The sequence below is a fragment of the Pseudorasbora parva genome, chromosome 1 (genome assembly GCF_024679245.1).
Source record: "Pseudorasbora parva isolate DD20220531a chromosome 1, ASM2467924v1, whole genome shotgun sequence".
In the NCBI taxonomy this organism is placed as follows: Eukaryota; Metazoa; Chordata; class Actinopteri; order Cypriniformes; family Gobionidae; genus Pseudorasbora; species Pseudorasbora parva.
The window spans coordinates 29,987,878-30,014,702 of record NC_090172.1 but is presented as its reverse complement, the minus strand read 5'-3'; the positions used below and the strand labels follow the sequence as shown (position 1 = coordinate 30,014,702).

General features: G+C 37.6%; 3 protein-coding genes across 9 annotated transcripts; 1 reads left to right on the top strand and 2 right to left on the bottom strand.

Moving 5' to 3' along the window:
• Positions 1–2,594: 2,594 nt before the first annotated feature.
• On the bottom strand, positions 2,595–4,229 carry zgc:101715 (Protein C19orf12 homolog-like). The gene is made up of 3 exons (XM_067449876.1): positions 4,107–4,229; positions 3,723–3,891; positions 2,595–3,621 (listed from the first exon to the last, which is right to left on the bottom strand). Exons 2-3 carry the CDS (start codon positions 3,880–3,882, stop codon positions 3,356–3,358), a joined length of 426 nt encoding a protein of 141 aa, XP_067305977.1. The 5' UTR covers positions 3,883–3,891; positions 4,107–4,229; the 3' UTR covers positions 2,595–3,355.
• A 5,830-nt stretch (positions 4,230–10,059) lies between these two features.
• On the bottom strand, positions 10,060–18,961 carry si:ch211-260e23.8 (protein C19orf12 homolog). 5 transcript variants are annotated; one of them, XM_067437743.1, is made up of 6 exons: positions 18,890–18,961; positions 18,527–18,595; positions 17,300–17,384; positions 13,206–13,334; positions 10,810–10,980; positions 10,060–10,471 (listed from the first exon to the last, which is right to left on the bottom strand). In XM_067437743.1, exons 4-6 carry the CDS (start codon positions 13,312–13,314, stop codon positions 10,206–10,208), a joined length of 546 nt encoding a protein of 181 aa, XP_067293844.1. In that variant the 5' UTR covers positions 13,315–13,334; positions 17,300–17,384; positions 18,527–18,595; positions 18,890–18,961; the 3' UTR covers positions 10,060–10,205. The 5 variants fall into 5 exon arrangements, with proteins under 5 accessions (XP_067293844.1, XP_067293834.1, XP_067293853.1 ...); XM_067437733.1 differs by lacking the exon at positions 17,300–17,384; XM_067437752.1 differs by lacking the exon at positions 17,300–17,384 and having other exon boundaries at positions 13,206–13,315.
• Positions 18,962–19,378: 417 nt separating this feature from the next.
• LOC137070473 (serine/threonine-protein kinase pim-3-like) lies at positions 19,379–26,475 on the top strand. Of its 3 annotated transcripts, XM_067437654.1 has the most exons (11): positions 19,379–19,594; positions 19,845–19,969; positions 20,247–20,334; positions 20,690–20,902; positions 21,789–21,986; positions 22,184–22,278; positions 22,525–22,572; positions 22,697–23,075; positions 23,281–23,457; positions 23,615–23,703; positions 23,939–26,475. In XM_067437654.1, the coding sequence occupies exons 2-11, from the start codon at positions 19,910–19,912 to the stop codon at positions 24,029–24,031; spliced, it is 1,440 nt and encodes a 479-aa protein (XP_067293755.1). In that variant the 5' UTR covers positions 19,379–19,594; positions 19,845–19,909; the 3' UTR covers positions 24,032–26,475. The 3 variants fall into 3 exon arrangements, with proteins under 3 accessions (XP_067293755.1, XP_067293764.1, XP_067293774.1); XM_067437663.1 differs by having other exon boundaries at positions 19,379–19,969; XM_067437673.1 differs by lacking the exon at positions 23,939–26,475 and having other exon boundaries at positions 23,615–23,883.
• The last annotated feature ends 350 nt before the right edge of the window (positions 26,476–26,825 follow it).

Below are 26,825 nucleotides of genomic sequence, written 5' to 3'. Positions count from 1 at the left end.
GTGTAACTATGTATAAATATTATGTTTATATAAATACACACACACACACATAAATATGCATATACAATAATTTATATATATTAGCTGAGATACTGAAAGATATCAGTCTATGTGTAATGAATAAATATAATATTCACATTTTGAATGGAATTAGTGAAAATAAATCAACTTCTTGATGATATTAATTATATGACCAGCACCTGTATATATTAACCAAATGTTACACAACAAACAAGCTGAATTTTAATAGGGTTTAATATGCAGTTGGCTCACCCTTTGCAGCTATAACAGCTTTAATTTTACTGGAAAGCCTTTCCACAAGGTTTAGACGTGTTTATGGGAATTTCTGACCATTCTTCTAGAAGGACAATTGTGAAGTCAGACCCTGATGTTGGACGAGAAGGCCTGGCTTGCAGTCTCTGCTCTAATTCAAGCCAAAGATGTTCTATTGGGTTGAGGTCAGGGCCCTGTGCAGGCCATTCAAGTTCCTCCACACCAAACTCGCTCATCCATGTCTTTATGGTCCTTACTTTGTGCAATGATGCATAGTCATGTTGGAATAGGAAGGGGCCATCCCCAAACTGTTCTCACAAAGTTGGGATCATGAAATTGTAGGGATGGCTGACGCGAACCTGACGTTTCGACGCTGTGTCGAGATCCCGAAGCGCAGATGTTTCGAAACACTGCTCCGAGCTGTGATTCGACACACCCATGTCACGTGACTACCGCTAAACGAAGCGCTGAAGTGTTTCATCAGGTGCGCCTGTCGAAACTGCTTTGATTAAAAGGGGCGGGAACAAACCACACAGTCACACATCTGAATGAACCTCATTCCCCACAGTTTAAAAGAGAAGTTAATCCATCTTCACCTCATGGGTTTTGTGAGAGGAGAGAGATTGTGATAAAGCCTAAGTGAGATATATTGTGCATTCACATAGGCTAACTTAGAATTATAAAATATGTAGAATTATATAGATATATAGAAGATATATCCTAGATATCCATAGGTAATATATATTTCTATTTTATTCGTTTATTTAATAGACCAAGCATATTCATGAACATTGTTGTAGGCTATAAAAATTCACAATGTAAATATGCCAGAATTAGTAAAAATAACTATTTTTCGTCTGCAGTCCCTGCAGATAACATAAAAATAACAAAGACAGCCAACAATCATTCAACATCATTCACATTCACCTAAAAAATAAAATAAAAAATACACAAATGGCAAGACATTGTTCATTCACCTCTATACTACATTTAGATTTACAGTGTAAGTGTACATACTATTGATAAATGTATGACAGTTAAATATGAGTACACCTCCGGTTTCAAGAAGCCACTGTTTTAAGAGAGTTTTAAAGATGTTGAATGTAGGACATTCTCTTATTGAAAGGGGCCCGTGTACCACCTCCACTGTCAAGTCTTTGAAAAAAGCCATGCAGTGGAGGGGGAGCAAGATTATGTAGCCTAATATTTTGTATACTAAAGAAGTGTAGGCTACTTAAAACGTTTGCAATTATCAAAGCTTAAAAATGTATGCCTCTCTAAAATATTGCAATGATGAAATGACAATGCTTTTTTATCTCTAATTTTATCTTTAATTTTTCCTCATTTGTGTGTAGGCTACTTGATTATAAAATTATTTGAAAAAATAGTTTTTAATCATTTTTTCAAAGGCTGGAAATTATATGTAAAAAAAAAAAATCAATCAAGTCCTTCAACAGCAGAGCAATTCATATTTTTTTGAATAAAAATGTTATGTAACAAATAACACATTGTGGCTTTATTTCTTTTAATAATCTTAATTTTTCATGACAAAAAAAACTAAATTTATTTACAATGAGGAGGCTACAGGTTACAAAACCAAGTAGTTGTCAGACCGATGTTAAAAACGTTTTTTACATAGTAGATCACTTTCAGAGCAATACACGCAAGTGTCCACTAGATGGCGTCGTGGAGACGGGTGTCGGGTGTTGTTTCGAAGCTTCGGCACATTTGCTTCAACTGTTTCAGTGCTTCACGAAGCCTCGGTCTGCCCATCACTATGAAATTGTCCAAAATGTCTTGTTTTGCTGAAGCATTAAGAGTTAATTTAACTGGAACTGAAAGGCCAAGCCAAACCCCTGAAAACAACCCCACACCATAATCCCTCCACCAAACTACCCCTTCGTGCCTGAGTTGCTGTTGTTCCCACTTGCTTCCACTTTGCAATAAAACCACTAACAGTGCACCGTGGAATATTTAGTAGTGAGGAAATTTCACAAATGGACTAATTGCACAGGTGGCAGCCTATCACGGTGCCACACTTGAATTCATCGAGTTCCTGAGAGGGACCCACTCTTTCACAAATGTTTGTAAAAGCAGTTTGCATATAGGTGCTTGATTTTATACACCTGTGTCCATGGAAGTGATTGGAACACCTGAATTAAATTAATTTAGAGGGGTGTCCCATTACACATTATATATATTATAACATCAATAAGCCAAAAAAACAAACAATTATTAAGCCCACTGTCTGATCTGTCTTTTTTTTATTATTATTTTTATTTTTTATATGGAATACCGGTATTACCTTTTTATTACCAGTTTCCATTTTTGCACCTGTTTGGCTTGTGATAAAAAGATACTCGCATTCACACAATCCCCATTATGTCTTTCATTATGCATTCATGTCTGCTCAACAGTGACACCTAAATTACACATTTTGGATTGTGACAACTTGATTGCGTATTATTAGGCTACATGTGTTAATAGCCTATCAACATTAGTGACCTAAACATAGCCTACTAAACAATATTTTTACAAGTTCTACTTTGACACAGTGACATCCTTTATTATAGTGGTTAATAAAAATTCATGTGACATTAAGAATGTAAAATATAGCAACAATAGTCATTCTAGCTTTTCCTAAACACGGGAACGATTCTGTTACAAATAGCCCAGTGTTTCAACCATTATTTGCCCCACATTATCCCATTCACAGTTTCAACCATCAAAATATATTTCTGCCCTAACATCTGTTAGGATACTTATTGCTAACAAAATGCTAGTAGTAATTAGGCTCAAGTCAATAGTTAAACCTATAGTAACTCTCAGTGAAAGAAGAAGAAGAAGAGAATAAAAAGGAGCAAATGAATTAAAGGAATATTTCACCCAAAAATGCAGATATGCTTGCTTGCGCACATACATCCAAAAATCTTCCTTTGTACCAGAACAAAGAAATGTATCCAGATTTGGCACAACTTGAGGATTAGTAAATGTTGACAGAATTTTATTTTTTGGGTGAATTATCCTTTTAAAGAAAGATCTACGAAAGTTAACTAAAGCAGTGATATTCACCCTCCGGTGGTCAATCTTCATACTGCACATCAGCTTTGAGCTGGGTTTTAGTATAGTTGACTATAGCAGCCAGAACCTGATCACGTAGAGTGGCATTCCCATTAACTTGAGCAATTAACTGGGTGAGGTCAGTCCATTTTAGTGTACCCACTACTGCCATGATATCAGAGTACAGTTTCTCCTGCTGTGTAGGAGCCAACTCCATGAGGATCTCAGGAAGTGGTTTGAACTGGCCACTTGTCATCCATCCTCCCAGCGCACCTCCCAAAGCAGCACCTTTAAGCAATACAAATAAACCAAATTAATATATAGCACCATCTTGTGGTTAATAAGTGAACTATACGTTTGAAGATCGAAGAAATCACGGATAAATATACCAACAGCTATACCAGCTGGACCTCCGATCAGACCTCCCACAAAAGCACCTCCACCAGCAACGGCAGCTCCTTTCGCTGAGCTTTTAAATGCTGCTTTTATCTTCTTATTCGCGGAGATCTCACAGCAGAGTTTCATAATATCATCTTTTCGGTTTGTCATTTTGACGTGCTGAAAATTGCAATAAACAACGATGCACAAATGTATTAAAGGAAAAGGGAAAAATCCTGCCGATGACACAAACTTCTTTAATCATTACGCGTTTTTGAGTCTTCGCCCCTTTTCATGTTTGAGAAAATAGGATAGTCTTTCATTTATAAAATCACCAGGCCTAGTTGATAAACTAGCTACATTGATTTTACTAAACACGGTTTTACATGTCTTACCTGAGTGTCTTTCTTTAAACTCGACCAGGTTTGAACGCGAAAATTACTTTCGTTATCACATTCGATGCACTTCCGCGTCTATCTACGAAGTGTATTGGTTTAAAATGCATACAACTGACGAATTATATAAAATATAATTAGTAAAACATATAAAATACTAATCCATCCAAGAAATGAGATACATATTTATTACAGTGAGAATATATTTAGTTACAGAAACATGCTTTATGAAGACATAAATGGCTTATTTTCTATAGCCTATGCCTTAAGTGCCATTGTTGATGAGAGAGAGAGAGAGAGAGAGAGAGAGAGAGAGAGAGAGAGAGAGAGAGAGAGAGAGAGAGAGAGAGAGAGAGAGAGAGAGAGAGAGAGAGAGAGAGAGAGAGAGAGAGAGACTTTTTTGACTTTTAACATCTCTTTAATTACAAATCTAAATACATAAAAGCCTTAACACATTACTTCAGAAATTTACATTCCTAAAATAATAAATAAATAAAATAAATACAATCATTTAAAAAAAAGCACTTTTACATCAACACATCACAACCTCCCTCGTCATTGGGTTGACATAAAACATTTCCAACACCCCATAAAAAGAAGAAAGATTCAGTATCGTTCACCAATTCATAATACTTATACTCCATAACCAGCCTACTCTTTACCAAAGCTCTGAACATGCTCAAAGGATCAGTATCATTATTAGACAGCAATTTTCTTTTTCTGGTGAGCCAAATTGCCATTTTTGCCTTTCCAAATAAAACATTTATCAGAACAATTTTGCTTTTGTTCAAGGTGTTATATTTTGGTCCGAAAATAAAGAGACTATTTGTAAAAATAAAACCAAAATTATGGCTCAAATCTCTTAATACATCGAAAATTCCTAACAGCCTTGAACACCCAATAAAAATATGGAAAACTGTTTCTGGAAGACCACAAAACAAACATTCTTCTCCTTGCAAAGGATTTAGATGAGCTTTGTACCGATTTGTTGCTAAAATACAATGAGAAATCCTCCATTGTAAATCCCCAGTTCTTTTTTCGATTGGCATCTTGTACAATGACCTCCAACATCCTTTTGGAGATACACCTGATTCAACAAAATTAGTCCATTTGGTCTCTGGAAGATCTTTCAATGCTCTTAAGTTCAGATATTTGACACAAACAAGATAAAGAGCCTTCTTAGATATAGTGTCAAAAAGACCCAGTTCAGGTGTTGTAAAAGAGAGTAATCTTCCATCTGTCTCCTGCCAATCTCCTACGTTTACCACCACCTTAATGCTGGGGAAATCATTCTTTACCATGTCTACTTGTGATGGGATTAAAGGAAATGACTCTTGTATCTCATGTAGCAATTTTTCAACAGTCCGAACAGAATGAATACCAATCTTCATGGCCAGTTTTTCTGCAGAAATCCATCGGTCAATCGACCGAAGATGACAGATTTTACTTATTCCTGCTTTGACCAGGTTTGTGCATACAGTTTTAGATTTTAAACTCATGCCAGTAAGAAGAGGATTAAAAAGTAATGGTTCTTCAAGAACCCACTCATGGGGAACCTCAGACAATTCTCTTTTAACAACAAATATTTGCCATGCATTTAAAACTGATACATAAAAGGAAGAGAGTCCATTCAAATCCACTTCCTTCAAATTAATTAAGAATAAATGTTTATCCAAGTTCATCCGCCCCACTCTTCTTAGTAGAGCACAAGCAATTTCTGACCAGTTCTGAGACTGATGGTACAGTAGTCTTTGCGCAGTCTGCAGTCTAAAACCAGCCACCTTGGATTTAATGTCCATAAGGCCCTGGCCTCCTTCACTTAGCTGTAGATACAATACTGATTCTCTCAACCAATGTTGTCCATCCCAGAAAAACTGTACCAACACTTTTTGAATTTCCCGAATGAAGTCCTCTGGTGGGTTCAACACAATCAGTTTATGCCATAAAATGGATGCGGCAAGATTATTCACGACCAGCACTCTCCCTCTATAAGAAAGTTGAGGTAAAATCCATTTCCATTTTGATAATCTATTACAGATTTTATCTTTCACGCCTTCCCAGTTCTTTCTTTGATGTTCCTCAGAACCTAAAAAGACACCTAAAAACTTAAATCCTTCTTTTCCCCACTTTACATTTCCCGGGATAACAGGTTTTGCATCGACATTGGAGCATTGTTCTTTACTATTGCACCAAAAAGCTTCTGTTTTGCTCCAGTTCAGTTTTGCAGACGACGCTCTCTCATATAGAGAGATACTGTAATTAAACATATCAATATCTCTTTGATCTTTCACTATCACAGTAATGTCATCTGCATATGCTGTTAACTTTAAAGCATTAGAGTTCCCATCAATCTTAAGACCAGACAGTTCTTTCCTCAAAAGACACAGGAGTGGCTCCACTGCTAATGCATATAACTGACCGGAGAGAGGGCAACCTTGTCTGATACCTTTAAGCATTCTTATTGGTTTACTTAACCCACCTCCTATTTTTAAAATACAAGATGCATTCATATATAATAGTTTGAGCCAAGAAATAAAACCATCTCCAAATCCAAATGCACTCATTGTTTCGTACAGAAAACCATGATCCACTCTATCGAACGCTTTTTCCTGATCCAGGAATAGAAAACCCACATTCATTTCATTTTGTTTAGAAAAATCTAAGATATCTCTCATCATAAAAATATTATCATATATGGTTCTTTCTGGAACACAGTAAGATTGATCTTGACATATTAAATCTCCTAATACAGTTTTCAGCCTATTTGCCAAAACTTTAGCAATTAGCTTGTAATCAGTTGTTAGGATTGACACAGGCCTCCAATTTTTAAGAACACTCAAGTCACCCTTCTTTGGTAGCAGTGTTAACACTGCCCTTTGACAACTTGTGGGAAGGCGTTTTTCTTTAAAACACTCTTGGACCACCTCATTAAAGTCTTTACCGATGTAATTCCACACAGCTTTATAAAAGTCCAGTGAAAGTCCATCAATTCCAGGTGCTCTGCCAGGCTTCATCTGTTTGACAGCATCCGATAACTCCTCAAATGAAACAGTTCTGTCCAAGTGCTCACTTTGTGGTTTAGAAAGAGAAGGCAACTGCTGCAGTAGCTCTGATACACATTCAGTGTCAGTGTCCTCTTTTCTATATAAGTTCGAATAAAAGTCCACTGCAATCTTTCTCATTTCAGTTGCATCAAAAGTCTTACGTCCATCAGGTGTTGTCAAACAATGCATTTGATTTTGTTGTTTTGACACTTTCTCTAAATTAAAAAAATAAGCAGTGGGGGCATCCATCTCATGAACGGACATAAAACGAGATCTTATCAAGGCTCCTTTTGCCCTCACTTGCAACAAATGTTCTAGATCTTGTTTCTTTTCACTCACAATGCCAGCCGAAGATGAATTAGAGTTCTGAATCATACTAGCTGTAATGTTCAAAATCTCATGTTCTATTTCTGAAATTTTTTGTTTTATTTTTCTTGTTGAAAAACATGTATACTGCTGACAAAATATTTTGATTTGCGTCTTCCCTATATCCCACCACTGAATTAAATTCTCAAACTCATTTTTCTTTGAACCCCATTCGTTCCAAAACAATTCAAATTTCTCATAAAAGTCTATCTCTTTCAACAGTGCAACATTAAACTTCCAATATGGACTTTTAAATTTAGATTGTGTCAAAATAATATTGACTGTAATAAAATGATGATCTGATAGACAACATGGAAAAATATTACACCCCATGATTCTATTATTCTCCGCACGCTTGACATAAAACCTATCAAGTCTTGCTGCACTTATCCTTCCTTGTGAGACTTTGGTCCATGTATATTGTTTCATCTCTTTATTCCGCTCTCTCCAAACATCTACTAAATCATTTTGAACCATTAAACTTTTTAAAACAGAAACTGATACAGGATGTGGCTCCTCATTATTCCTATCTAAAAGAAAATTAAGAGAACAATTCCAATCCCCACCAATGATTAGCATACCATCTACAGCGTAACTTTTTAAAAACTCTCCCAATTTTCTCAACATAATCATTCTATCTAACCCTTTATTTGGAGCATATATATTTATAAAAACAAATAACTGATTTTCAACTTTAGCTTTCACCATCAAAATACGCCCTTTCTCTAATTCCATTTCTGATAAAATATTGACATTGAGGTGAGGTGAAAATAAAATGGCTACGCCTGCACTAACATTTGTGCCATGACTTAAACAAAGCTTTCCTTTCCACCACATGTTTAGCTCAGATTCATTTTTCATATCGCTATGAGTTTCTTGTAAAAATATAACTTCTGAATCTTTAAGTCTAAGGAACTCAGAAAGCAATCCTCTTTTTCCCCCATCTCTTAGCCCATTCACATTTAAAGATCCCAATCTAAGAATCTGCATTGCAGGGTAAAGAGAAGAAAAAAACAAATGACAGAAAAACACAACAAAAATGAAGATAGATCCCATACCCATGTGACTTATTTTTTCCATTTGGCCAGTTTTACGTTATCTTTTTGAGACTTACGTACAGTTGTTAAAAACTTTTTCAGCCGAAATCTTTTTTGTTTTGAAATGACATCATAGCCTGCCGTCTTCTGAGCTATCGCCACTGATTTTATAAACTTATTAACATCGGGGAAAAACTTCGCAACATCAACTTTTTTCCCTTTAGTTAAGTCTAGAAAATCATTTAATTCTTCGACAGAATAAATGTCCTCCAAAGACTGACTGCAATCAATATCCGAAAACTCTGAGCAATTGTCACAATCCTCCATCAATTCATCATCACTGTTTTCACTCTCCACAAGTGCATTCGCCTGTATCCCGCTACTACTCTGAACATCATCACCATAAACACATTCCTTATCCATAACAACACCAACATTCGGTCCTACAGTATTATCACCAGCTCGTATTAAAGACAAAAACTCACTCACCTCTGACTTTGCGCTTGGATCTATAGCACTCTTCTCGGGTGTAGTCTGAGGAATAACGCTGGGTTCACCTGTTGAAACCGAGGCCTCTGAATCTTTATTCCCATTTATCCTCTGTTTCTTTTCTGGAATCGTTACCTCCGTTACAGCTATAGGCCGCTTCTCTTTATCTGGACTTTCATTTTTTTCACTCTGATCAGTTTGCGCGTCATTGTTTCCGTCATTCTTTGCATTTTCTAATTGTTTCCTATGCGGACACGTAAACTTCTTATGTCCCAAATCGCCGCATTCAAAACAACGAAGGCTTTCTGTCGTTGCAAAAATCATAAAAGAACTGTCTCCATGCTGAATGCGAAACGAGATATCCAGAGACTCAGATTGGGCATTTAAAAACATGAACACTTGTCTTCGAAAAGACATCACATGTTTTAAAGCTGCGTTTTTACACCCGAGCGGAACCATTTTAATGGATCCAGCAAACTTTCCATAACGACTCAATTCTTTTATGATTTGCTCATTTGAAATGAAAGGCGGCGCGTTAGAAATGGTGACTCTAGTAGCCGGTGCGCGTAAAGGCGTCACTTGCACCAGCGTTTCAGACACAACAATTCCATTTTCAACAAGGATGTTTACGAGTTTCTCATCTTTTAGAAAAACTACTACAGCCCTATTCATTCTGGAGGCCGATGCTATGTTTTCGTTTCCTACAATCTCGCCCATTGCTAGAAGCACGTCCTCTACGGTAAATGCTTGGTCCGAAAACACTTTACATCCGTTTTTGATTGATAGCCCAGGCGTTCCCTCACCAGAGAGAGACGCCATGGCCCTTATCACTGAATTAATCCCACAAGTACTTAAAGTAAACCGCAAAGTGATAAAGAACAAACAAACAAACAAACAAAAAGAAAGAAAATACTTAGACTGAAAAATAACACCTTGAAACTAAAAATCAAGCGTGCCGCTCTCACATCCCCACACCACACTTCCGCTCCCAGCATGCAATCCACACACAGAGAGAGAGAGAGAGAGAGAGAGAGAGAGAGAGAGAGCAGCCTGAACAGGAGTTGCAGAGAAACATGGATATGAGTACAAAAGCAACAGGAGTATACATAAACAAACAGAACCAGGTCTTGAAACACTGACTGATGACATCAACCATCTAGTGGTCATTTTTCATACAGCACTTCAGCCTTGAACTCTTTCGTGGCATAAGCGAGGATAGCAGCAAGCACTCGTTCTTGCAGAGTGGAGCTGCCCATAACCAGAGCAATGAGGCTAGCGACGTCTGTCCAGTCCAGTGTGCCCAATGCAGCCATGACATCAGTGTACAGTTTCTCCCTATATTTAGGAGGCAGCTCCATGATAATATCAGGAAGAGGTTTGAATTGGCCACTGGTCATCCAAGTTCCCAAGAGACCTCCCAAAGTGCCACCTAGAATAGTATATCAAGAGATGTATATGCAGATTTTTATTAATTTATAGCTCAGTTTGTAAAGTTATTAAAGATCTACTTTTAAGTAGTGTATTTTATAGTGTTAAACTATAAAAAACAGATAAATAAAATGTATAGGGCTATCAAAGGATTAAAATAATTTAATAAATGCCTAACATAAAAGGCCTATGTGTTTATTTATTTTTTGGTGTTAATGGTGTCGCCTTACTGAAAAGGCTGCAAAAAAAGATCAATTTAAGCTAATATTAAAACACCACCCTATGATGAAAGTAGATGAAAGTTCGTGGATTGCATGGGAAAAAGAGGCATGATCCTACCAACAGCTATACCGGCTGGGCCTCCTACCATTCCCCCGACAAAGGCACCTCCGCCAGCCGCTGCAGCTCCCTTTCCAGAGCTCTTCACTGCTGCTTTCATCTTTCTGCTGGCCGACACCTCACAGCAAAGCTGCATAACATCATCCACTCGCCCGCTCATTGTGATGTCAACTGAAAACAGAAATGTAATAATAATAACAGCATTTTCTCTTTTATGACAATAATGCAAAGTACAGAAACGCACGCTGATATGTGGATGAGAAGTTAGTTCACATGCATGCAGCCTCTGAGAATATAAAAGGCCTACTATTTCAAACGATTATAGCTAATTTTATTATGGACAGTAAAACATAGCCTATTTATAGTTCATATTCTGCAATCGAACAATGAAAAAAATTGGATTAATTTAGATTAACAAGCTATTCTTTTAGAAAATTGTGAGATATAGCCTACACAATGTTATCTTTAAAAAACTAAAATAATTATTAAAATATATAATTTAAAACCGTAAAACAATGTCCATTTCATTGAATATATTCAATGAAATATATACAGTATACTGTTACATAATTTTGACACCTGGGATACGTAATAGCCTACACATTAATATGACAAAAAAACAAACACTGCAACTGCAAATCAACTCAGTTTTTAAAGAGCTTACCTTTTGCTCTTTAAAGAGGAGCTAGCAGACGCCTGTAGTCGCTTTGGGTGAAATCAGTGATTGCTCAAGTTACTTGCAAAATTCTGCAGTCTGCTTTGAGACTTGTGGGTCCTCTCGCTGTCATTGGTGTTATCTCTATGACGATATTACCACATGACACATCTCACAAGCCAATTCATATGATAGCCTATAGATTAGTTTATGCATCTACTCTTCAACATCCAGTCAGTTCTAAGCACTGAGATTACCTACTGCATATCAATGTATGCAGAGATTTTTAATATAAGGTGGGCTTTCCTTAGCCTGGATGCCAGCCGAACTTAGCCCCTCCCACAACATTTGCGCTCGCGCAGTTCGTTCTGGACTTGATCCATAGATGAGTAATTATGCCCGAACAAAAACTGTTCGGACCAATGAAATCATCAGGGCGGGCTTTAGACAATGATAAACAGATAATAAACAGTCACATAATCATCCACGTCATCAAAGGCGCTTGCCCTGGATTGAATTTGTTCAAATCTTAAACGGAGAGCTTGTTTGTATATGCATTCACCTTCACTATTTCTCTCTGAAATGATAATCATGTTGGTAAGTAACTGTTGTATCCTTAAATTATTATTATTATTTTTTTACAACACAGGCAAAGATTGTTTATTCCAGCATGCTTGCAGACAGAGTTGCCAAGTTTTTACAACAAAATCCGCCACTACTAGGCCAAAAGTCCCATTTTTCATTTTAGGTCTCAGAAGGGTGCTCGCGAGCACCCCGTTGAGGTCGATATGCGCCCTCGATCCACACTTCTGCCGAGTCCGCACTGGTGCGGGTTACGCAGCGGACTTCTTCCCGGCAGTCATATAGTGCGGACTCAGAGGAAGACCGTGAGGGTATAGGGTGTATTTGGGACAGGATCATAGTTGGTTTACATTTTTTGTTGTTGTTGTGAAGGCCATTCGACATTCGATTTGGCCGTCTGAGACAAATTTAGCAAATCCTAAAAGATTCATCAGATCCTAGGCTAAAATCTGACGTCTTTGGTCGTTAGTTTGACATGTTCACCGGCAGCCGATTAATGGGCGCTGCGATCAAATTTGACCTCAGACGAAATTCTAGCAGTGTCAGAAGATTTGGCACACAATCCTGCAGTGTGACTTCTCCTACGACGACAGTCAAATATCTCGGTTTTTCAAGACAAACTATGACCAAAACGAGAGCTACAGCGTCAATTATTGATGATATAAAACAAAACTGATTTTGTTTTTAAAGCCTTTACATGCGTTAGCGATAGTCCCAAAATAATGTTGTACTCCAACAAGCAAAACACGAAATTTTCAGGTTTCAGGTTTCTGACCTGAAAATGTTCATTTATGTATAAAACATTTTGTTAACAAAATAAAAAGATTATGTAAATTGTGTTTTCAAGTACTTTCTCCTGCTTCACACATGAGCCCAACATGATTACGTAATACGTGGCACATCGCAGAGCAGCGCAAAACAAACATTTAAAAAGAGACAAACATTTATTTGTTTTTTTTTTTCAAAAAATGTTTTAATTACTATCCTCTTGAATTTTATGGACTCTTCTTTTTTTGAATTGTGTGTTCATCTAAAAAAATATTAATATGCATCTGGGACGGATGGCGAGTAAATGGTCATTTATTCATTTATTTTTTTTGGTGGGGGGTGGGGGGGTGGGGGGAATTAAATGTACTTTTTTGCAACAAACAACACTGACCTGTTGCAAACCTCTCTCTAGGTTCAGTTATACACTTAGTCTTCAGGTTCTGAATGCTGGGCCCCGGCTCCTTCCCTTTACTGCCCTTCCTCTGCCTGAGGGCAGCCATTCTGGAAAACAGACTGCGTACTGTGAATAATAATGACAAAAGGCATGTTTAATATAGGCTTACTGTAAAGTAAAACATGCCGTGTGTGTATATAATCATTTTTGTGCTATATTGGGGACGTAAAATAACATATCTAATATAAAGTAATAACAGGATTTGCTTATCTACTCGGTCAAACAAAGACATTACTGACAAACCTGCCGTTGCTGTTTGAAAATGCTTTTTGAATCACATGTAGGATTCTTATGCACCAACAACACATTATTTTAAGACACGCCAAGCTTTAATTAGGGAGGGCAGGCTCATAATTTGGACGCGTGTTTTAAACAAATGATTACAGCTATGATAAGAAAATACTGTAGTCCACATAAAGAAGCATAATACAGCAGCTGTTTCTGCCCTTATTCCTCGTTTGATCTACATTGAAGCTGCATTGAAACTGGAATTTGGGCCTTAAACCCATTGTACCCCATGCATTAAAGTCAACTATATGTAGAAAAATCCTGGAATGTTTTCCTCAAAAACCTTCATTTATCTTTGACTGAAGAAAGAAAATCTTGGATGACATGGAGGATGATAAATGATCAGGATTTTTTTTATTTTGAAGTGAACTACTCCTTTAAGTCACGCTAACACCCTTCAAGGTGACAGAAGTTGTGTAAAAAAATAATAATAATTAATAATAATAATAATAAATATATATATAAACACATTAAAAAATAAAAATACTACTTGATACTACTTTACTGGGATATTAGGCTTTATTAGTTGAGAGAATACAAAATACAAAATCTTTGAAAAATGACTTCAATATAAAACAATATTATAACTGTATAGTAAGAGAAATAGATTAAGTGGTCTTTTTAGATCTCTTTATAGTTTATCATAGGCAAGTCACAGGTTACAATATTTCTGTATATTTTGAATATGATATATCTGAATATTCATCTTATTACTAGCACTTTTTACATTTCACCTTACCTTTAGGGCTCTCCTCTGGTTGTTGCTCATTTTATTAAACTACATTTACATATGTAGTCCAAATAATTAATACTTTACACAAATTTAGTCACTCATTGTATTTATTCACAAAACATAAAAAGCAATATGACAGAGTTCACAAAAAAAGAATCATCCTTGGGTTATTCCTAATCTAAACCTATATGACCTAATTTTCTCTGCTGAACACAAAGGGAGGTGTTAATGTTAACCTCATATAGAAATATTAAGCATAACAATCTTCCTTATTCACCATTTACTTTACATTCACCATTTACTTTTTTGAACCAAAGAAAAGTGAATGGTGAATAAGTAAAAATGATATACCGATAAATAAAAATACACCAAAATAGTACAAATAAAGTACAGCACATGCAAATGATGCAATGATTGGCAAATTTAAATATAATAACATTAACCAATAGAAAAATACAAAACAATTTCAGTGCACAGTTGTTATAAGATACAACAGAAAAAAAAATGCATTTCATCATTAAAATAGTTACAATCATTAATTAGTTAATAATTAGTTTGCTGCAATTATTATAATAATTAAATTGCAATCTAAATATGTAATGTAAATATAAAATGTATAATGGCTGTTATTGTTGAATCAATAATATTTGTTGTTTTAATGTGCCTGTTTTTCAGCACTTTTATAGCAGGTTACATTGTTATGCCAGTAGGTGGCAGCAAGGGCTCTTCTAATGAGTTAGTAGGTTAGTAAACCATTCCATTCAATGCTGATCCATACAGAGCACCGCACACGACGTGCAAGACAAAAAGTAAATTGTGCCTACGATTTACTAATTCGTCCCTTCGATTAATAAATTTAGCCTACTATTTTCCCTGGACGTCATGCTCTGTAGATTCATTCTGTTGTAGTAGCTAATCCTGTGACCCTAGTTATAAGGTTAGGATTAGGAATAGGTTTAGTAGTAGGTTGGATTTGCTCAATATAGCGCCAACTAGGGTCACATGATTTGGTCAGTCACAGATTTTGGAAAACACCGGAAATCTGGCGCTTCATTTCATAGAGATCATTGTATTGACTAACGTTGACTTCTGTCATCTGAAAACCCCTTTACCACTGAAAGAATACTATGACAAAGATATAGTTATACAAGCAAATGTGGGGGGAAAATTATGTTTCACTGGTGCACTAGATAGATGTATTATAGCAAACAAATTTTAGTCCTGTTCCCGAGTAATATCTGCATGCACCTAATTCTGCAGAGGACACATAATACACCATTAGACAGCAATAAATATGAGAGAGAAGTCTGGTCTGGAAGGTGGATCTGGAACCGACTTCTGTCCAGGTTGTCACAACATCTCTTGTTATGCCTGGTTCAGACTACACGATATTAGCCCGAATTTGGCACGGTCTGTGTGACGTAAGGTGTCGTAGGGATTCGTAAACGATAATGGACGTCGGGACGCAAGAATCGATCGTTTCATCTCGTATAGTGTGTCATAGTATACGACAACCGAATCCGCGTCTGCGATAGTTCACGACGTCACGACAGAAAGACTAGCATGTTTAATTTTTTTGCAGTCCTTCACGACGGGTTCCGTCACGTGTGACGCTGACCAACCGGAGTACAGACAGTTTTCGTACACAGTTTTCAAACACGCCGAAACGTGAGAGATGACGGAGCGGCTAACTTTAGATGGAATTATAAAATGGAGGAAAGGTTCATGGAGTTGTGGCAACAGTATTCCTGCCTGTATGATGTGTCATCGACGGACTAAGTTACCACAACCAAATAAGAAAAATGCTGGCGAACGATACAGGAAGCACTTCAGGAACCCGGTGAGCTAACGTTACTGGAATGTAAGCTTAATAGATGTTTTACAAATACGTTGTGGTGGCATGCTTTTACTGCTGGCTAATAACTAAATATTTAATATAAAAAGAACAATATTTTACCTAAAGTTCTCTTTGGAGGATTGACAGGCCAGTCCTCTTCCAGCAAGTCAGGAACATGTCCTATTTTGGGTTTTATTTTTATTTTTGCGCTTTTCTAAACATAAAACAGCCAAAACACGCTGCTTCAGACATCGTTTGTTTAAGCTCTTGTTTCTTAAAGTTGATGACATCACGCACGCCGTGACAACAAGCGATGATTGGTCGAGTAGCAACGTGTAGTCTGACATGTTTCTAGTCCAGGACACGACAAGATTTTAGGAGTAAAAATCGCATAATCTGACACAGTAACTATCGTAACAGACAAAAATATCTTGTAGTCTGAACCAGGCATTAATCTGTCTTCACAAACTGCCCTGAAATACAATTCAAACATCAACAAGAATTGTTATAAATATAACGTGAGATTTGTACATTCACAATGCTCATTTGGCCTCTGTGGTGAAGTGTGCAGAAAAAAAGAAACAGTGGAACATAAACAATTTGTTACAGAGCCAACAATATGTGGTATACAATGTCAGGTTTATTAGAAATAAATAAACTAGAGCATAGGTGAAAATGCAGGGGAAAAAATAATATACAGGATATACAATATAATATCTTAAGATACCAGAATTTACGTTTAGGTTTTACAGATGCATGGTGATATACATTGTCAATTCTGGTTCACTATGAAAGATCAAAACGTGTCTGAATTCGTTTCAGCCCATTTTCACGCTTTGTGTGAGTGACGTCACCGATTAACAGTGAAAACTTTTAGGTTAAATAATTAGATTAACATTACTTCCATTCATGACACATTGCCAGCAAAGCTATCAAAAACTCTTATCTACAGATAATATGTGATTAAGAGCCCAAATTTCCTTATAGCGCAAGGCTAACGTTAGCCTAACATTACCTCTTATATTTAACGTTAGCTTAATGGTTGAGACTCTAACAGATTTTTTCCGAAGACACTAAACCATTTCTCTAAAGTAAATATTTAACAGAAGCTTGCAAGAAAGTGTCAGGAACAGGTGTGTGTATTATCTGTGTAATTTTAGGGACTAAACTTACCTGAAGTGAAAACAACAGGAACAGCTGCCAATTGTCAGACGAGCTGCCGCCCCATTTCCATGGTGATCGCAGGCTAACCGGGTAGCTGTATTTTGTGCGAACAATATAAATCATAATTTTGTAGAAATTGCAATAGGTGCTAAAAAAAAGAGTACCCATTAAAATGTCTTTACATAAAGGTCGTGAAACAACCGATCATGAAAGAATGCACAGAACAAGGGCAGGACTGAGCTTCTTGAGTCTGATCAGTAAGGAGCGTTTTGATTGGTGGATTAAAAGCTCACCAAGATTGGCTAAACAGAACGTCCTCCAAAAAAAGATATTTACGAACCCTAACCTGCTAGGAAGGTCTCAAAAATCCCACACACAAATGCAATGCAGTCCATGCACGTGTGACGATTCGCAAATGCAGATTCAACGATCCATAAATGCATGCAACATCTTTCATAAATGTGTGATGGAAATGCATTCAAGAACTTGATATATACATATCTGTGTAAAGATTTTACATTTATTTAGGTAAGATGCATTTGTGTAAGCCTTTGGGAAAATATTTATGCTTTTAACTTTATGAATCGTGTTTTGAATTTACGAATCCAATTTTACAAATGTGAATTGTGCTATGCATTTATGAATTTTGTTTTGTAAATGTATTATTATTGAGGCTGATCTGGCTCCATAGCGCAAGTGCGTGTCTTAAAGTGGAGTGGAACGCAGCATAGGATTTCATATACAATAAAGAAAACATTCATCTATCCAAAGCCGCAGACGCTGATTGGAAGACTTATCTCAACTGCTCCCATGTCAAATTGACTGATCATGGTGCTGCATAATGCACAATTAAACAAGTGATAAACGAAAGTCTGTAACTATTTTGTATTCTCTCAACTAATAAAGCCTAATATCCCAGTAAAGTAGTATCAAGTAGTATTTTTATTTTTTAATGTGTTTATATATATATTTATTATTATTATTATTAATTATTATTATTTTTTTACACAACTTCTGTCACCTTGAAGGGTGTTAGCGTGACTTAAAGGAGTAGTTCACTTCAAAATAAAAAAAATCCTGATCATTTATCATCCTCCATGTCATCCAAGATTTTCTTTCTTCAGTCAAAGATAAATGAAGGTTTTTGAAGGCTGATCTGGCTCCATATTTAATGCCAATTTGTTATTTGAAATGTTTCAATAAAAAAATAAAAATAAAAAAAAAACATGTTCTTACCTCACCCTCCGCTGTCTTCCTCTCTCACAAACGCGGTTCAACGCAGATATATCAGTTTATCAGCGCCACCTAGAGACAAAAAAGAAATCCTCAACTAACAATAAAGGACTTGAATTCTCGTGCTAAACAAACATATTACTCGCTAATTTCAATTTTTTTTTATTTTGGCTATTGTATTGAAACGTTATTGTATTAAGAAATTTAATGAGCTAATCTTTATCGGAGCAGTGACAAACATTAAAAATGTTAGGCCACACGCCTTTTAACAATACACAACCAATCGTATGTCTAATAATAACACTGTCCGCTTGGAAATATGCAATTTATTGCATGCATGAAATGAAAAGTAATATTAATACTTACCAACTGAAGTATCGCCATATTAGATCCTTGAAAAGGCAGGATGAGCGAACTTCAAAACGAGCCAGGAGGTACTTTGCAAAATGTATTTCGGACCTTCCGGCTTCCGCGCGCAACTGATAATTACGGAAAGCGATGCAGGTAAAAACAGACGACGAAAAGCGTTGTGGGAAATAATATTATATATAAATCATGGGAAAACTGTCCATTTCTTTTACTGTCTATGTATAAATCATGGGAAAACTGTCCATTTGTTTGTGAATTGGCCATAGCCGAGGTCCAGGCCTCTGTATTTTCCGAGATGTAGGCATAAAATAGCTTGAGAAATAATCGCCTAATATAGTTTAAACTCAGCAGCACCAATATCTTCAGTTGGTTGTTATTATCGCAGCGTCTGTCAGTCAATGTCAAAATATCTGAGACCAATCAGAAAGTAGGCGGTCTTTATGTATGTTGTGCGCGACGCCTCAGTTTAACGGTCATAATGTCCGAGCTAAGATAAAGCAGCAGCGAAACTATACATTTCATATTTGACAGCTGTTTTAGCATATCACTGAAAAAAATAATTGGGCAAACAAATAAACTCTTGTCTAATTTGCCGTTTTGAAATTAAAACAGTCCTATAACTGAACAACAGTACTTTGAAATGACAGAGGAGACTCGGGGTAATTGCTCCATAAACCATCAGGAAACCGCGGTGAAAATAAGGTAAAGTAACACTCGTGATGTTTACTTTATTACACTTCACCAAAACCACACTACAGAAGAATGGTGTAAAACCCAGAACCTTGAGATTATTAAGTTTGTAACATTAGAACTAAATATATGGATAAAGAGCATGTATACAACTAAAGTAACGGTTTTCTAATTTCACTAAACATTTTAATTCAAATTTGTGAATATTGTTATTAAACATGGACCTTTATTTTCATTAAAAAGTTTCTTTCTGTTATTTTAGGCTCTGTTTGTAAATGTATGAAACTAGTTTAAACACTAAATGGAGACAGAAGCCCACAGCACAGAATGGACCAATCACTGGAACTTCTCTGGGATTCCATCAATATTGTGACGTCACAGTATCAGGTATTAAAGTGCTTATGCTTTGCTCAAGCGTTCTCTTGCAGTTCGTTGCTGATTTTAGTGTTTCTTGTGTTTCTCACTCGACTCGAGCTTTATTCACAACGATTTGCTAGCATTTCATGCCAATATTACTCAACTTTTATCTGTACACGACTTCAGTCTTTACAGATAAATACAACCCGTTGATCTTGCTGCAGATCTTGCGGTCTACGCTAGCTAGCCTACTTGAGACGTCAAAATGGTGCTATTGACTGCACTTGGGCTATATGCTTATTTCCAGAGGCGAAGGAAAGAGGCCAAAGACAGCCACTCAGGTCAAGACCGCGAGGACCAGAGCGAGGATGTTCCACCTGTGGAGAGTAATGATGGTAAATCAGATGGTATATCATTGGAGTCTGCGCTGGCTATACACTTATTTTTATGTTTAAAGGTGTTTTGAGGACTTTAAGTGTCTTTAAGTTTGTATCTTCATGAATTAATGCGTTTACACAGAAATGAAAATGCTTTACCTCACTGTATATTGCCTAAAAAGGTGAATGTGCGCATTAATATTAATTACATTCATGATGTTTATTGTTTGCACACAATGACTGACAACTGAAAAACTGGAAAGAATGTGTCCAGTGTGAATTCCCCCGAAAAGTCTCTTCATAATGTACAGCAAGCGTAGATGCAGTAATGTGAGTGTTTTATTAATAATGTTGGTGTAACTGCCCTCTGTAGGTCAGTCGTCTTCTCAGGACAGCAGCGGACCTCCTCAAGTCTTCCACATTTCAGAGGAACCCGTCACTGCTGACCCTCGAGGCAACCAGGACTGGATTGACGACTCCTTCAATGTTTTCAAACGTGCCATAACAAAATTAAATGGCGACTCCTTCCCAACCCCTGTCCATGATGCTCCTGACACGAGTGTGGACGTCACCCGAGCTTCAGATGGTAAATGAGATTATTAAAGGTGCACTATGTAGCATTTTTGCAGTGAAATATTCAAAAACCGCTAGGCAAGTGTTATATATTTTGTTCAGTTGAGTACTTACAATATCCCAAATGTTTCCAACTATTTGTAAATAAAGAGAAAATGGCCATTATAACCAATGAACCGGGACGTCTGAGAGAGTTGCCTGTCAATGGTGTCATATCTGCACTACTCTCTGTTTCCGGTTTTATTCTGAAGCGCTTTACTCTTAGCAGCTTGAACAAGAGTGACATCAGCCGCTGAGCGAACACACAGAGTATCCATTTGGTACAAGCAGCGTGAACAAGAGTGACATCAGCCGCTGAGCGAACACACAGAGTAACATCAGAACATAATTTTAAACACACTTAAATGTGTATAATATGATAAACTGAGCTGCAACACCATATTCTCATGACCGGTAAAAGTGGAAATGGCGCAGGCGACGGTTGCATAATAAAAGTCCCGCTGCTCGCGAGGTGTGTGTTGTGTTCAATCGCTCCGGCGGCCTTGCTCAGCTCCGCAACACTCGTTCCTGCTTCACACTACAGTAATGTTAATAATCTCATCCCTGAACATGATTTCTGCCCGAGTCTTATTTTCCACCGGCTGTGAGGTGAAGACCAAATGTCCCAAGATGCTGAGCTCAAATTTTGCGTCGTCAAACTACGCCTTTGTTTTGAATAGTCGACCTCTAGCAGACGGAAAGTTGCTTAGTGCGCCTTTAACATTATGTCATGAGAATGTATTACCTCAGATTCTTTATTGAAGTATGTTTGTTTCCTAACAAAGTGAATATGCACATAAAAATGACTTGCAGTAATGTGAGTGTTTTATTAATAGTGTTGGTGTGATTGCCCTCTGTAGGTCAGTCGTCTTCTCAGGACAGCAGCGGACCTCCTCAAGTCTTCCACATTTCAGAGGAACCCGTCACTGCTGACCCTCGAGGCGACCAGGACTGGATTGACGACTCCTTCCAAACCCCTGTCCATGATGCTCCGGACACGAGTGTGGACGTCACCACAGCTTCAGACAGTCTAGCAGAGGATCAGAGAACAATTATGGGTCAGTTTGCTAAGAAACGCTAACATAACCCAACACACATGCACTCTTTAATCAGCAGGTCAATGGGTTATACTTTAAATTCATGCTTTCTTTAAGGGTAGTTGATAACATGGAAAATGACTTTTTTTGAAAGTGTGTGTGTTAGATAAAGGTTTAGATCAAGTAGGTGACCTTTTATTTCTTTCTTCTTTTAACAGATATCGGTTCCTGCAGATATGAAATGGGCACTGCACTGGGTGAAGGAGGCTTTGGGACGGTTTATGCAGCGACACGTTTGAAGGATGGCCTTCAGGTATTCATTTTCATTACTTACAATATCTATCTAGATGATTATTTGTGTCTTAAATCACACACTTATATTCACTATTTAGTGCACTTCACATGTCAGACCTGTTTTAATAGACAGACGTGCTCTGCATGTTTACAATTAAATTCATGGACATGTAAATGTTTGTTCAGGTGTAATGATTGTAATTTGTGAACACATGTATTATAAATAATTCTAACGCATATTCATTTTCTGTTAATTTTTCACCAGGTGGCGGTAAAATTTGCCTCCAATCGGGAAGCAAGATATACCAGGATTGTAAGTCGGCTGTGCTCTCTCTGCTTTACCTCTCAGTCACTGTTTTCAGTTTTATACATCTCATGTCAACATTAATCACAGACTATAAATGATAAATATATTAAAATGACTGTCTTTCTTCTAGAGCGGTTATTCCAGACCCATCCCGCTGGAAGTGGCTCTGCAAATGTTTGCCAATCGAGGGCCCAGTGTTCCTAATATCATCCAGCTCTTGGACTGGCAGGACGAGCCTGACCAATACTTTATGGTGCTGGAGCGGCCCATGCCCTGTCAGACCTTGGATGAGTTTTTAACAAGCTACACGGGCACCAACCGTGAAGATTTGGTACGCCTTATTATGTGCCAGGTCACATTTGCGGCTCAGGCCTGCTGCCGCCGTGGAGTTTTTCATCGGGATATCAAGCTGGAAAACCTGCTGATTAACCCGGACACCTTAGAGGTCAAATTAATTGACTTTGGATGTGGAGATTTTCTCAACAGCGCAGGTTACATCTCCTTTTCTGGTATGTATAATTCCTCAAAGCTGCGAGGTGTGCCCCAAACTCTGGTGTCGATTGCGAGCCGTTCGCACAGGACTCTGAGCGAGTCGAGCTCTCATGAAGCCTCAGGGAATGGGATCCACTGTTAGCATCAAATCCTTTCTTGCATGATGATGGATTTCTAGTCCAGATGTTGTGTTAATGTAAATGTGAAAATGTTTTCCTCCAGGCACAAAAGAGTACTGCCCCCCTGAGTACCGGATCAGCGGCCACTATCACGGGGAACCTGCGACGGTTTGGTCACTCGGCGTACTCTTGTTCATTATGCTGTGCTGGAATTTTCCGAGGTGGCGAGACCTGGAGGAGATAGATCAGAACATCTGGACCAGAAACGGCTGTTCACAAGGTGAGATCCTCATTTAATTCTGGATCTTATTGGACAGATCAAAACAACAATGCAGGAAAAGGAACATCTGAGCCCAGTGGCTTAATAAATGATGGCTTTGAGGATATTTGTGAAGTTTAAGCTAATAATCAGACGTCTCTCCCTTCGTTCTCCACAGAATGCTGCGATTTGATTCGCTGTTGTCTGCAGGTCTTCCCAAAGAAGAGGATTGAACTGGAGAAAGTCGGTCTCCACGACTGGTTTAAGGTTTTCATTACATTTTGAAGATTTTGACACTTAGCTTTATTCACGCTAGTTTTCGATATGTGCTGCAAACCTCATTTAGTCACATGACACATTTAGTGCTGCTTTTCACTCATGCTTTTAAATTTCCATTTTGTTTTAACTTGATATATTTAGCCTCTTTTTATTCATATCTCTATATTGTTTGTGTACTGTATTGAAACAATAACCTGATTTCTGTTTATGTTTCAAATGACAGATTAGAAGTAATAAGGAGGAAAAACAGGAAAATAGAGGTGGGGTCGCTCCCCGCTTTCCTCCTGGACTTCCGAGGAACCAGCGTGCCTGCTAAATTTTAAACCTCTGAAAAAAAGGGGTTTTCTGGATCTTTAAATATACACACACACACACACTCTCTCATTTTATAGAAAAAACGTTTTGAAGAAATGTTTTGTGCAAAGTATTTTATTTTCATTCATGAATTATTGTTTATTATACGTTATTATATGTTTTTGAGGAGGTATCATGTGACATAAAACAAGAACTAACCCTCCCCTGAAATTTACCTTATCTGATATTTCACCAAGACATCAAATGTGAAGTGACAGTTATTTACTGTAAATTATACAATGACTAGTTATTTTTCAGGTCAAAAATCTGTACATTTAAATGTGCATTATTCACTGTATATAGTGCGTAAACTGTCTGTTAACCAGTTTACAGTTGTTTACTGTTAAAATCTCTCTATTAGCGTTACTCGATCTTAGCGCTGCGTTTAATACTATCGCTCACAGCATTCTGAATAGACTCGAAAGTTATGTTGGCATTAGTGGAAATGCATTGGCATGGTTTAAATCACACTTATCTGACCGCTATCAGTTTGAAGAAGTAAATGAAGAGATGTTACAAGTTCAGTATGGAGTACCGCAAGGCTCAGTGTTAGGACCGTTGCTTTTCACCCTGTATGTGCTACAGCTGTAGGAGATATCATTAGGAAGCATGACGTTAGTTTTCATTGTTATGCTGACGATACTCAGCTCTATATTTCTTCACACCCTGACAAAACGTACCAATTCACAAGATTAACAGAATGCTTAGCGGATATGAAAAATTGGATGAATAGTAATTTCCTGCAACTTAATTCAGAAAAAAACTGAATTTTTAATAATTGGACAAAAACACTCCACAAGTAGTAACCTAGAATACTGTCTAACCGTGCGTTCACACCGCCGCTGGCGAGAGCGTCAAAATTCACTCTTGCCGCCCTGCCAACGACGCTGTAGAAAGCTTTGTGGACGCGCTGCCGCTCTGACGTAGATCGAATGTTTTTTCTTTTTTTAAACTCTATTTAAAGAGGCCACAAATCAAACAAGCATGTTGATTGATAGACTGACCACTAGTAGGGTATAAATTAACCTCATGAAATCATTTAAATGTGAAAGGAAGTATGAATTACATACCCGCTGAAAAACAAGCGTTCTAGCGCCTATGAAATAGTGTTGCGCGACTTCTTAACAAATTAAACATCACTTTGAATGGTCTCGGCATGAATGATAGGGGAAACCCGCACAGCAATGATCAACTTCTTCTACATTTGGCTTGGGAACTAATGTCGTCGGAACCAAAGTTTGCAGGCCTGCGTTCTCTGGATTTCACTCAAGCGGAGCACTTCTACATTCCAATTGGCTGCCGCCGAACCGCATCATTTCCATAAAGTTGAGCTGATTTAAAATCTCCTCGACGCCCAAATCGTCCAAGACGCGCCGCGCTGCTCTCGCCGGAGCTCGCATTGAAAATGAATGACTTCCGGTCACCTTGCCGCTCTCGCTGCTGGTGGTGTGAACGCACTTCCCATAACACCTGATTTACTCTGTGCATCATAAGAAGAATGGCATCTACACTAATGTTAGTCTCTCTGTTTATCCCGAGGTTAACTGCAGTCAGCCGGATCCAGGCCGTGTCCGGATGGATGGTGGAGCTGCGTCTGGAGATGACCAAGGCATCCCTGAAGTGTCTGCTGAGACCGTGTCAATTAAACTCTGCCTGTAAATGCTGCATTGACTCTTCATTTCTATCATGACAACTCCAATCTTTCGAATATCCATTTACCTGATATGACTTGAGACCTGCAATGTTGCCAGAATAATAATCATACACTGTTTGAGGCCAGAGGAGAACTGGTACCTCGACTGGGCCTGGTTTCTCCCAAGGTTTATTTTTCTATTCTGGCCCTGAAGGAGTTTTGATTCCTTGCAGCTTTGAGCCTTTAGCCTTTGGCTTGCTCAGTTGGGGAGACCTAAATTTCAATTATATTACCGGTCTGTCCACATTGACACTATGATAATTGAAATTAGCTGGATGACATCAACATCTTCACCAGAGCGGCTGTAGCCGAATCAAATTCTGTTGCATTGTCTCCCTATTAACACTGAAGCTGCTTTGAAACAATTAGACTTGTAAAAAGCGATATATAAATAAAGGTCATTTAAAAATCATGATTATTTTTTTAATCATGTCATTTAACTCTGAACATTAATGAGATGTGTTCTAAGTTATATTAGGGTAAGATACTACAGAAATGTAATAAAGTAATCAAATGTAAAAATTAAACGCTGCATGTTTTGACTGTAAGAATTAAATATAGATTAATCTTATTAAAGCTTATTAAAAGTTGTGCTCCGCCTATAGGCTCATATTACGAACACACTCTTTATTTCCGCTTTTGAAGAAAACGAGTTTAGACCCCGCTGTATTAAACAACTACAGACCAATTTCTAAGGTACCTTTCTTGTCTAAAATGCTAGAGGAGGTGGTACTTAAGCAACTTTCTTTATTTTTAAACAAAAATAATATCTTTGATATTTTTCAGTCAGGTTTTAGATCGCAACACAGTATAGAAACTGTTCTTCTTAGGGTGTCGAATGATTTGCTTTTATCAGTAGATTCGGGTAATTGTACAGCGCTAGTTCTGTTGGACCTTAGTGCAGCCTTTGATACAGCGGACCACAGTATTCTCCTTGAACGATTGAGTAAGTGGGTGGGTATTGGGGGTTCTGTTTTAGCCTGGTTTGACTCCTATGTGGACCACCCAGTGGACTCAAACGAACTGGAACGCAGCACTATTTGTGGACACCATTGTGGACAGT